The 13,417-nt window shown below is 40.7% G+C and overlaps 1 protein-coding gene across 1 annotated transcript in view; it reads right to left on the reverse strand.

Moving 5' to 3' along the window:
• Window positions 1–7,645: 7,645 nt before the first annotated feature.
• The window catches only part of eif2b3 (eukaryotic translation initiation factor 2B, subunit 3 gamma), a 35,527-nt gene continuing 29,755 nt past the window's right edge, over window positions 7,646–13,417 (reverse strand). The window contains exons 11-12 of the mRNA XM_034234699.1: window positions 13,032–13,135; window positions 7,646–7,885 (exon numbers count right to left, since the gene is read on the reverse strand). Coding sequence (XP_034090590.1) covers window positions 7,833–7,885; window positions 13,032–13,135 — 157 coding nt within the window. The 3' untranslated portion in view covers window positions 7,646–7,832. The remainder of the gene's footprint in view (window positions 7,886–13,031; window positions 13,136–13,417) is intronic.

A 13,417-nucleotide genomic window follows, 5' to 3' on the forward strand; every position in this document is an offset into this window, starting at 1 on the left:
CAGTGTCTTATTTGAGCAACAGATATGAAAGGGGGAGACAGGGGGATGACACGCAGAACATGGACCCGGGGCGGTTTTGAACCCACGTCCTCTGCTTGTGGACCAAGCCCCAGGACATGGGCTGTCAGCTCCACCAACTGAGCTATACGACAGCCAAAAGTGGAGCTGTTCTCTCTTGGTATATCCTCATAAATCATGATGTAAACACTGTCTTTCTATTATAGACCTTCAGTATAGGATCACAGGAACTGTTGCTAACTTCTCCTTCACACCACACAACAGCATTAACCTCCTCCTCCATCTGTTCAAACGGAGACCACCAAATGTTCTTATAACCAGCTCCTGATTCTAGAGCGCACTGACCGGCCTGTATTTATGCCTTGCTGGACCTGGGTACAGTCTGCCTGGACTGGGTTGGGTCGGGTTGAGTGGTAGAGGGAAACAGGCAGCTGGAAATGGGAGCTAATGTGGAATGTGAAGAATTGGGTTGTGTAGTAGGGGGCCCCTTCAAGCCTAACAAACTCAGGGAGGTCCGAGGCCTGGTCTGGAGGCCTTGGATAAATAAACCATCTGAGATGACCATGCGCGGTGCAGATATCTGCCATCACACCGCCCCAGTCTCCAAACACAAACCGCCCAAGCTCTTTCTCTCTCCTTCTTTCCCTGTGTCCCACTTTGTCCCTCTCCTTCCATCCCTCCCTCTATCCTCTCCATTTCTATCTCCTACATTTGTCCTTTTTACATTTCAAATAGTTCTTTTTAACACCTCCATCTCTTGGTTTTGTCTGCTTCTCTACTCCTGCTCTTCCTTATCCCTCCCCCATATCTCCATTCCTGCGTTTCATGTCTCCCCAGTGACTCCATCCATCCATCCATCCGTTCATCCATGCATGCATGGCTGGCTGTCCGTCCGGGGTTCTGTATGTGCTATAGGCAGCGCTACGGAACCGCTCTGGCACTCAGCAGCCGAGACGGCCAGGGTTCAGGCCCAGAGAGTGTTTATTTATCGAAGAGGGAGGCAGTGAGACTGCTCACGACTGCATTTCTTCTTTTCTCTTAAAAGGAGTAAGTAAAGATGGCCGGGAAAGTGGACAAAAAGGGTGTTAAAATAATGAATAATGTTTTAGCAACAGTGATGGTCATTGTAAATTAGGACACATATTCATAGTGAGGTGAAAATGGAACCACAAAAATATTGCAGGATATACCATTACAAACCCAAGTGCTGTGTATCTGGGGAACATTTAGGACGTTACACAAAGAAGGGGCATTCCCAAAAAAGGAAATATTTCTGAGAGAAATTGGAAACAAGATTACAAATTTCACTAATTCAATTTCTGGAAGTGAGAATGTGTATTATAAATGCCAAAGCATGACTTTTTGTTGAATGTTCTTTTACATATTTTGATTCTCACATGTACCTGTCTCCAACAAAAAAAAAGGTAAAAACCAAATGTGTACAGTACATGTTAGCGGAACACTATATCAGCAGAGGTTATCGTTAAAGCCCTCTGTTTTTCCCTTTAAATGTTGTGTCTTGTTGAGCAGTGTAAATATGGCATTAGCTTGTCCTCCTATATCAGTTACTCGACAGATATTACCTGGCCCCACAGCTGGTGCACGTATTCACTGAAAGATATCGAGATAACAAAGACAACAATAAATATATTTTAAGAGCCTTTCTAATCTATGTTTAGGATTGTCGAAATGCATTCCAACATGTAAATACAAATAAAACCTAAAGCTTAGATGATGTGTCTCAAAAAAACAAGACATAAATGCATGAGGGAATATATCTGAACACAGCTTTGAATCTTTAAATCCTAAAACTAAAATGTGTAAACAAATAATTTGTTATGCAGGTCTGGCATAAAGATAAAGAAGTAATCTGAAGGCGATTGAGGTGGTATGATGATAAAAAAATGCCTACCCTGTCATTAAACCCTGTGTATACTTATCTATGTGTGAGGGCAACTTACAATAATTTCATTATACAAACCACTCTAAAGCATAAAACTAAAGAGCAGCCAATCTAGACAGAGAGACTAGACTGAAGTATAACAAAAAAGGGAACAAATCATAAACACATTTCAGGTCAAGTCCTATCCAAATGAACAAATCATTTTCATGATAACCAAACAGAATATTTGGCTAAGGGCCGGCAGACTGGACAAATAAAGCTGTTTGAAAAACACACAGAGTTGCATGATTTGATCACGGGAATAAATATACACCAAAATTAACCAAAACCTTTGAACTTTTTCAGTCACAAAACAGACTCATTTGGAGCGTTTGATTTAGAGCTCACTGAGTAATTGCACATACTGATGGGGAAAACCCTTAAGATATGTTTCATCTTTACGGGTTTATAATTACACGTTACTCAGATATCATTAAAATGTTGCCCGGTAGCAGGGAGACGCGTTCTGCGTTGAGCACCTCTGTCAGTCTCACAGCAGAGTCAGAGCTGCCACCCACAGTCTCACACAAGATTAATTATGATAATGCATTTCTTTACCCCTTTGTCATCGTAATGAATGGTTGCCTTTCTGGGGGAAAAACACACAAAACACAGAGAGAGACAGAGAAAACACACTTTTCTTTAAGTCTTTGTTTGTGCGGTTGTAACAGAGGTATTGTCAAACACAGCTAGCAGGTGGTAATGCAAACTCAGACCTGTAGATTTAAAAGAAAGCACGGAACCTCAAAACTGCATGTGTCTACATATATAAATATATGTGAGCAAACATAGCTGCATGGTATGGCTTATCAAAAAAACTCAGCAACATTGTGATCAGTTTTAAACAATGAGCAAAAAAAGCTCCAATCCAAACGCTTTGAGGCAACATACAGCTGTCTTTGTACGCACAGAAATTATATAGATACATTTTTGAAGAATTGTCGTAGGAAAATACAGAATTTCACCAAACAGGAACACTTTTCTAATTTATAATACGACATCTCCAAAGGCTTACAATTCAGTAATTACTCAATTGTAAACATTCCCTGTATCTTTTAAGCTCATTAGTGGACCTGCTGTGAAATTGAAGTGTCATCCAACAAATTGAACAGATTAAACTGATTTATAGGGGGATTGATTGTAGTAAAATAGTTGATGAAAAAAACATTCACTTATTGTTTGTGATTTGGAAAGGCCAATCGGTTTGCAGTTCCGCTGTGGATGTTATAAACATTTTAACTAATACAATTAGAGACAAAAGGTCACCCGAGGGTGTAAAGCAGGTCAGTGTTTCGCGTCTTCCTGTGATTTAACTGCAAAAGCCATTTAAGGCGTGATCCCAATCAACCACCCAGTCAATGTTTAGTTAATTAGCTTGGGGCCTCCACAGTGACAGACAAAGATATCTGGCTGTGTGTGTGTGTGTGTGTGTGTGTGTGTGTGTGTGTGTGTGTGTGTGTGTGTGTGTGTGTGTGTGTGTGTGTGTGTGTGTGTGTGTGTGTGTGTGTGTGTGTGAGGCATGTCACCAAGGTTGTTATCCCATACATGGGATCTGTGTCTCCGAACACACTCTTTGTTGGCTAAGCAACATAAGCACACTGTTGTATCTCTAAAGCTTGTAAAAAGAGTGTGTGTGTGTGTGTGTATTCAGATGTTTAAGTTAGAGATGGGTGGTGTCCGTATATGTGTGTGTGTTTGGTGGGAGGTGGAGGGGGCAGCATCTTGAAAGGTAATGTGTAGGAAAAAAAAGGGAGGGAGGAAATTCATTTGTGGCCGGAGAACACAGAAGACAAATTGAGGAAGTGTTGTGCTAATGTGTAGGGGTCAGCAGCAAACACACACAGGTTTCTGACTGACTTCCACTTGGGTGGCCTGCTCTCTCTCTCTCTCCCTCTCTCTCTGTTGCTCACCCACGATCAGCCCTCAAGCCATGAAGCCACCCAGCTACTCAGCCAACCCCCCAACCCCGAGCTCACACTCCACCCCACCTCTCTGTGCATCTGGGTATGACTATGTAGCACACATTTGTCTCCGCCGTGCATCCTATCCATCAATCTGGGGAAACCGTTCTTTTTTTTCTATTTCTCTTACGGTACAGCAGAAGCAAAACCAATATATCTGTGTTCACAGAGGATGTCTCAGAAACAAGAATTTATGAAGGCCTTCAAGCTATCCCATTTCAGCCCTTAACACACATTTTCCCCATTTCCCTTTTATCCCTACAGTTGACAAGCCAATTCTTCAGTATGCGGAATGGCAGTGTCATACATAAATGCACAATTTCCTCAAATTCCAACATGACATATTTGGTATATTTGTACATTTGAGATTATAACCTAAAATAAACATAGCTCAGTTGGAGCCATGTTTGGCTGTGAAAAATGAGTTTTTAATGACTGACCCACCAATGGGTTACTGTTTATCCGTTAATGTTGCTGGCTTTAATTGAATGGAAACAGTTAAACACACCAAACAATTTGGCTGAACATGTTCTGTACCTAAATTATATTGTTTCTTTGTCCACTTTGTGTTACTACATAAATCAACGTTGGTCAAAGAAGGCCAAACACTTCCTCCCCAGCTTTATCTAACTCTGTCTAGATTATCCACAGACTTTACTTTGGACCGTTTTCATCATGTGTTCTTCCTCAGCAGGAAGTGGTTTCAATAAATCTATTGCCAGACGTTTGGATCTTTAGATTATACTGAGTAATTAAAAAAAACACTTTGAATATTGTGTGCAACACATATACCATTCAATTCACCTCTTATCTCTTAACATGGTGGCAAAGGCCAATATCTCAGAACAGAACACCTTAAAAACTTTATTCCACTATACTTGTGACAAGTGGGTAAATATCTTCTATCTAGATGATTTGGAAAAATAACAATTTAATCTACCGATTGCATTTTACTTTAAAAACTCTCTTTCTGAGGTAGATGTGAGTCAGTGTCAATATAACATGTCCAGAAGTGTCATGCATAATGCATTTATCTTGACCAATAGCACCAAATGTTGATACGTGTTGGGATTTTCCCCAACACACTTTGGGTCCCTTCCCAGACTCTGAAAATACTCTAATGTGAACAAGTCTTTCAATCTCCAGACTTCTGTCAACTTTTATGACATTAATGTCCTACGAAAGTGATGTCTTCATGATTCACTCTGCACACAGAGACAAGAAAACAACACGTCGAGCAAAGACACGGAGTAAGTGCAGGAAAAACAGATCTGACAGCAAAAAATAAAAAAGCCAATAAAAGTCACTGCAAAATTGCAAGAGCATCTTCATAAAGTAATAAGCTAGATGTTATCCTTGTTAAAACACATTTTGTGGGCAAATGTTCTTCCAACAAAACTGGTTGGTTAACTGATGATTATCTGTGCATGTTTTATTTCACAGATCACTTCTCTTCTCTCTGGGCTTAAGATTAGTTTGGGATGCATAATTAGAAGAAATTCCTCTGTAAAGATGTCAGAAAATTCCACACGGCTACAAACCCAGAGAGCGACAGACAGCCTGACACATGATCTGTGGCTCGACATCTGATCTCCAGATCTGCAAAGCAAACATGCACATTTTGTGTACGCATGTGTGCACACGCATGCATGCATTCACTCAAAGGGGTGTGAGCAGGCATTGATTAGTTTGTGTGACAGAGGATTAACAATGGTCACACAGGTATGCCGGCACACATGTGTGCACATACACCAGCAAACACATGTATGTGCTGGAAGGCAGGCTCAGCCATGGCGGCGTTGTATTGAGGGTACTCAGGGGTCTTTGAGTAAATATACAAACCTCTACCCAAACACACCCGGCTGCCAGATCTCATCATGTGGTTGAAGAGAGAGGTCAGAGTGTGAGACCGCTAAAAAGGTTAACACAGCCAAGACAAAGAGCACGGACAAAGTGAACCTTAACTGTGGTTTTCAGCATTTTCAGCTGACAAATGCAGTTTTTCACCTTCCATCTAGTCCCTCTTGTCGTCTGCAAACAGTGACTTCACTAGGTTGCAACATTACAACAAATACTAGCTTGAAGTGAGCAAGATACCTACACAATATGGTATCATCAAATGTACACATTGAGAATTAAAAGGGAACAATGCAACAGGAAAGGGAACAATGATGTTTTTCAGTGAGCTGAATCCACATGTAGAGTAAACACGGTGAGAAGACAACTCGGCGGTGGGGCCACAAAAACAACACTTTGTTTATTTAGCAGTTCATCTTTTCAACCTGGGACCCATGCACATTTCTGGAATGTATTCACGTCAGGAAACCAGTCTAACTAACCATCATCCTAACTGTTTCTACACAGACATTTGTATTCTGAAATGTACTTGTGAATGATAACATGTGCATGTCACTGCCAATCCAACTTAATAAATAGAAACCAAATATGTTCCTAAAGATCTTTTTGTTTTGTTTTCTAAGATCTTTGGATTGTAGGCGGAGCTGTCCCACCACACGCACCACACAATTTAAATGTTTACAGCTGTGAGCAGCTTTTCCTGCATTGCGTAAACAACACACACATGAATCAAACTTCGTTGCAGACCAGGTAGAAAAACGTTGCATCCTTTTCCAATAATGACTTCAAACTTTAACCCAGGATGTCCAAAGAGAAATTCAGTTGGGGATCCAACCCAAAATAACCATGATGACATCATTTTTTAATTCCCCTTTGAAGGTCAAAATTCGTAAAGAGTGACCGATTTCTTCTTCAAGAATATCTTATGTGTACTTCAAAGACAATCAACAAAGTTGTACTTTCAAAGACTTGGGGATGAAAACACAACTTTATGAGTTAATGAATATAAACATGAAACAAAGTACGGATAAAAGCACAATAGTAACGGTCAACTCTTAAGGAATAATCCTAAATAGCATCTCACTGACAGGATAACAAGCACATCTAATGGACAGTGGAGATGGAAAGTAATGAGACATCATAATCTCAGACTCTCACACACACACACACTCACAGCAACATCACGTAATCAGGCCACAAGAGACAGTCTAAATGACTCCTGTAAGGCCACAGACACAATAGGAAACAGAGGACAGGATCTTACACACACGCACACACCAGATACATCCCTGTCCTCATCTTCTTCCTGCGTGACTAAGGAACTTCAAACCTGTAATTTAAGAAATGCTTTGCCGAAGGAATGCAATAAATCTTGTGACAGCAAAGCGAGAGGGAAAGAAGAGGAGAAAAAAGGAAGAAAAGTGTCAGGCGCGAGTCAGTTTTCTCCTCTGCTGTGTTTGTGTGAGGGCGGGGTGTCGGTGTTAACTGATACAGGATCAAGCTGGGTGGTCCGGGGCCTACACATACACCATTTTTGTGTACAAATAAACTTAACCCCCACGCCATTGTGGTCACCGCTCCCAGGGCTTTTCCTCCATCTCTGGTCGTCACAGCTGCACAGTGTGCACGCTCACACCCATGCAGAGTCTCCTCCCTCCCCAACAGGGTCAATTGAGTCCTGCCATTAAAGGAGACAGTAACAGTGTGATAATGACTAGTGTGGCAAAACAATTATAAAGATCTTCCTGGTAATTCATGGATTTCTTCCGGAGTGTGAGTTTCTGAAGAAATGAAGTCCCATTAAGGGGCTTTCCCGAAGAAGATTAAGGAAATAACACAAAACAACAATAAAAACCAACATGCTGAGTCATGGTTTTAATCACTTGTCTTTATTTGGACACAATGTACAAAAGAGCCGATTAGAAGAGAGTGTAGAATTGTGAAGCTGCAATCCAGGCTTCTGATTGGTTAGTCAGCCGATGAATTGCTTGTCCTCTGTGTTTCGCTGCACTCTGATTGGTTAATGAGGTGATGTCACTCTATCTCCATGGGAGCTAGATCTCCATCAGCTGGTCCGTTCCAACAATCACCTCGTTAGTCCTCTCAGCTGAAGAACAGAGTATAACATTATAACATTATATAACATTGACAATTATAACATATATAGTGAAAATATTATATATAAGTGTTCATGTTGATCGAAGGGTTTAGAAATCTGTATGACTCATACTTATGAATCAATATTAAAAAAAAATACATTTAGATAACTAAAGAACTTGTGGTCAACAACTAATAATGGTAAAAAGCATGTAGTGGAAAAAAGTATTCTGTCACTTTTATCTTGAAAGGTCAACTCTTGAATGTTGGAGTTTTCAAAGTAAATCAACACGGTTTCAAGAGAGACCTTTGATTGCAATTGTATTAAAATAACCGGATGACTAACTTTTAGCGATTTTTAAGGCACTAAAGTGTTTACTCAAATGAGACACCCTTTAGGTCATTTGATACCATACTTAATCGAATGGTAAACAATGGTTGCCCTGACCGTTACCCCTGAACCTCACAAAAAGAAATAGATGATGCATGAAACTGCGTCTGCCAGCATTTCTCCCTCAACCCAGAGCTAGTTCAGCATGAGGAGAGCAGACGCTGCTCCTCGCTCCATCCCTCCATCTCCGAGCATCGCTGCTGGTCCAAAGCAAACGGTGGCAGGGAGAAATGTTCCATCCACACAGACAGGTTTTAGTGTGAAGGAATCTGCAGCTCAGAGCAAGTTTATGCTCTGCTGCGTGGAGAGGAGGACAAATGGAGCATGGGACAGCAGGAGAGGGGAGGAGAGGGAAGGAGAGGGAAGGAGAGGGAAGGAGAGGGAAGGAGAAGGAGCGACTGGAGAGAAAGGGAGGAAGGGTTACACATGTTCTGTCTGTTGATTCATCAGTTACCTATACAGTGTTTAAATGCATAAGGATGATACAGGTGTAACTGATTTTGTTGTTTAAGTCTCCAGCTTTATGTATTCTGGCTCTTTGACCATATTATTGTGATCGAGCAACTACGTTTATTGTTCTGTCTGGCTCCATCCACAAAATATAGGACTGTATCAAGACACCGGATTAAAATGGTCCTTTTCTTTCATCTTTACTGGAGGATTTTTTGTGTTGATGATGTTTTATGTTGTGCAGCTCTAACTCCCACCCAAATAGAATAGAATAGAATTCCTTTATTGTCATCGCACCAGGTACAACGACATTTAAAAGAGCAATCCTCGCAGTGCATTTCCACATAAAACGAATACATATATATCTATATAAACATATGCTCACACATCCATACCAACATACATGCCCGCACATCATTTAAATACAGTTTACAATATAAAAAACACAGGGATGATATTTTGCATCTCTGATGTCGATCAGTTAATAACTTAATAAAACTATTAAAAAGTAGTGCAGTTGCAAGTTGTAACTGTTCAGTTCAGCGTTTGACGGTGTTCAGTTCTCGTATGGCTCTGGGGTAGAAACAGTTTTTCAGTCGGTTTGTCCTTGATTGAATTAACGTCAGTACTATATACAAATAGTGGTGGCGCAACGCCGCTGCTGAAATATGCGCGCCGCTGCTAGGGGGCGCCAGCCAGGTACCCAGAAAAAAAAAAAAAAATGTTTTTTACTTTTAATTTTTGTATTCAAATAATAATAAGTGGCGACCCTTTTTCATTTTTGATTGTTTGTTATGTGGATTTGTAGTATTGTGTTACTGTATGTTCAATAAAGGTGTATTTTCGCAACATTTTGAGACATTGCCACTGTATGTACTGGCAGGGCGCCAGATCTGGGGAGGGGAAAAAACATTTTGGACCGTTGGCGCTCATCCTAATTTTCGACCTTGATGTAACAACATTCATAATTAAGTAAATGTAACACCCTTTTCACCCCGGTTACACTTTTCATTTGCCCTGTACGATGGGCGCTGTAAGAGATGAAAGTGGGGGATGTTGGCTCATCAGGCGCCCGCAGCTCACAGCCAAAGTGCGAGCGTGGGAGCGAGACAGCGAGGGAGGGAGAGAGAGAGAGAGAGAGAGGGCGCACCGGTACCGGCGCTGTTGTTATTAGAATCTGGTGCTAGCTGCGCTAACAGATATAAGAAGTAAATGTTTCTACAACCAGGGTGGAGGAGAGCTCTCCTGTCAGACTGAGAGGCTCACTGAGTGTTTAGATAGTTAATTTTAGTCTAAATTATCTCAGTGGGTCTCAAACAAATATGTGTTTACAAATTATGTAAAACATATTTCCAAGGCACTCCTTTATAATCATTAGGATAAATAAAAACAGGTTTGAAATCATTCCAATGTATACTATAGGACAGCAAACCAAAAATATCGTTTAAAGTTGGAGAGATACAAAAATATGCATAAATAAATAAATGTTAACTAGGTAAAATAAGATATGAATGAACAACAGAAATAAAATAAGTTACATTTATTTGTTATTGGCTATGGTAGGTTATTGGTTATGTTCATATACTTATTTGATTAATAAAATGTAAACGGATCTTTTTCATATGGGTGTTTTAGAGTTGTACCCCCTAGATCAGGTCTCTAGTAATTGTGTGCTCAAAGTGCACCAGATTGAAGCATTTTACTTTCAAATGTTCAAAAAAATCTTCCCGGGGGGGGCATACCCCCGGACCCCTAGAGGGTATGACGTCCACCCCCCAATTCAAACATGTTCATACAATAATGAATACATTTGAAGCCATTTTGACGTATATTACCTATGTTAATAAGTTTCTGTTTTTGTAGTGTATTTGTCTTTTGTAGAGATTTTTCATTTATTCTTTATATATCAAATCTTACCTAAAATCTTGCCTAGAGCAGCAAATTGTCTAGAACCGGCCCTGGTACTAGGCCTCAAGAGCCTTTCTTGTGCTGGCAGACACATAGAAACAAATTGGCGGGGCGCACTTCGCACGTGCACACACTCAAATATTCCACGCGCTCCACACTCACATTATGCTGGGCCCACGTGCCTTAGCACCGCTGCTATGACTCCATCCTAGGGGAAACACTGCTAACGTAGAAATGTTTTTTAGCTAACCAACAACAGTTGATGGTCAAGAGACATTGGGAAGAAGTGGAGAGACTGTATATCTCTTATATACAACTATAATGTATGCCCACTGTTTTAACGCATGCATGTGTGTATCACCAAACCACCCAGAGAAGAGGTATGTATCTTTTAAATATCAACACCTGACAGACCTGAATTGTAGTGTGTGTGAGTGTGTGTGTGGCTAACTAGCAGGGTGGTCTTAGCTGCTAACAGCTTCAGCAGTTGAGAGGGTGTGTAATGTCTTTCGCAGCCTATGGTCAGCCGTCTAGATTAGTAGCGAGAGACAATCCTATGCTTTCTTACAATACCATGTAAAGTCAACAGCAGGGCAGGTTTAGTCATTACAGAAATATATCATATAGATTCATCTGATCTGACCTGATCTATGTTGCTGAACAGATAGGTGATTCTACCGCAAAGAGGCCTGATTGGGAGAAGTTCACAGTGATCGACATATTTTTAAAAACAGCAATGTCAACTTATTATAATTGTATCAAAATAAAAAATATAATTATTATTTGCAGACAAGAACAATTGAATGTACTCTACAGAAACATTAAATTGACCATACAGGGCCTACGATCCAAGATTATCATAAAGGGTGAAACGTTTTGTATGTTTTTTTTACTTCTTTCTTCCTCCGCTCAAGGTGACATTTATTTTGATATCCTCCATATGTGTTGGTATGCATGCGCCAGAAAGCGATTGCCAAAACCACATTTCTACAATTATGAACAACTCAGCGATTCATGAACCTTTATGGTAGATCCTCTCTTCGGGCGTGGAATTAAGGTTGCTCTTCTATTGCTCTTTCTGAGGTGCCTTTTTTCTTTCCTGTATCCAACTTGAGAATAAAAGACTGCTGTATGCTTTAGTGTAAAGCCCTCCGGAAAAAAACTTGTGGGTTTGGGCTTTTTTAAATAAACTTGACTTCACTTATACACTATATACAGCAGATCCCTTTTAAAATGTATATTTAAGGCACAACATAGCTTTTTATAAAATATAATCAAAAGAGAGAAAACAAACAATGTGTCTGCATGGTCAGAGACAGAGACTTCCTGTCTACAAGACACACAGAGGATGGAACGTCGCAATTGTGTAACTGAACTTTGGCTGTACAGTGTAAGAAAAACAATTATGTAAGCAGGGGTCCAAGATTCAATTGTTCAATAACATAAAGTAAGCATCTTGTGGCTGGCCAGCGGGAAAACATTTGCCAAAAAAAGCTAAAAGGAGATCCGTTTTGATGCAGCGATCGCTCACTGAACGCTGCAGAAGGTCTCAAACATTTCTGAGGTGAGTTTAGCTCAAATTCACACTGTTGCTACTTAGAGTACCCTGTTGTTCACTCAATTAGGCTGCTCAGTCTGGTAGCTGAGCTCACTCTCTTTCTCTATACGTTTGTGTGTGTGTGTGTGTGTGTGTGTGTGTGTGTGTGTGTGTGTGTGTGTGTGTGTGTGTGTGTGTGTGTGTGTGTGTGTGCGTGCGTGCGTGCGCGTGCGTGCGTGTGTGTGTGCGTGTGCATGTTGGATGTGGCTGGAGGCTGCGGCTGTTGAATTCCGGGTGGTCCTGTTCTGGCCCTGCTCTCTAACCTCTCCATCAATGTGACACACACACACACACACACACACACACACCCACACACACACAGCTAGCTTTGGGGACAAGAGGATTAAGGCGAATAAAAAAAATCTCTGACAAATCTCTCTATCACACAGACCTCAGCATTAAGAAACGTTCCTGGTTGGCTTGAACACTTGGCACTTCCAGACAGATCCCACACACATACATTAACACCTTATCTGATTCAGCCGAGGAGAAGTGCCGGGGGCTTTAACATACAGTTAAATACGCTTTATGTGTTCGGTTGTTGTGCTGAATGGTGTTGTAATGCGAGGTGTTTCTGTTTCTTTGCTTATTCCGTCCTTTTTTCAGTCTCCACTTGATTTAATTTGACAATGCAAAACTGTTAACAGCTGTTTGTTTATCTATATTTAAATGCCTAAAATGCACTTTCAGCTGCCCTGGAGACAACAGTTGAGCAAAGCATCATGTACTTACCTTTTCTGTGAGACAAATGTAAAGGAAGGTAACTATTTTGGGGGCATTGTTGTGTGTGTTTATGATAATAGAACTCACCCTCTGGTTCGATCCGTTGTCCGTTCCCCACCAGACAGTGTTTGAGGTCTGCTCCTCGGCCGATGACAGCATTACTGCAGATCACACTGCCCTGGATATTACACCTGGAAAACACAAATTACATTCATTTCATTCATCACTTCACTTTCTAGTATGGAGTCATACATTATAAAGGGAATAGAAATAAAAACGTTATTTCTGTTACAATCTTTTCATGTTCAACTGCATTTCATGAATATTTTAGCTTAGTAGAACAGAAACAGAAACGGAAGGAAAAATCTCTCATTAATGGAGCTGCTCATAACTCAACATGGCCACATCCTGTGGGGTGGGATCACAAGACATTGCTTCATGTATAGGCATCCCACTTAAAAGGTAAGGAAACG

Source organism: Gymnodraco acuticeps, unplaced genomic scaffold (genome assembly GCF_902827175.1).
Source record: "Gymnodraco acuticeps unplaced genomic scaffold, fGymAcu1.1, whole genome shotgun sequence".
NCBI lineage: Eukaryota > Metazoa > Chordata > Actinopteri > Perciformes > Bathydraconidae > Gymnodraco > Gymnodraco acuticeps.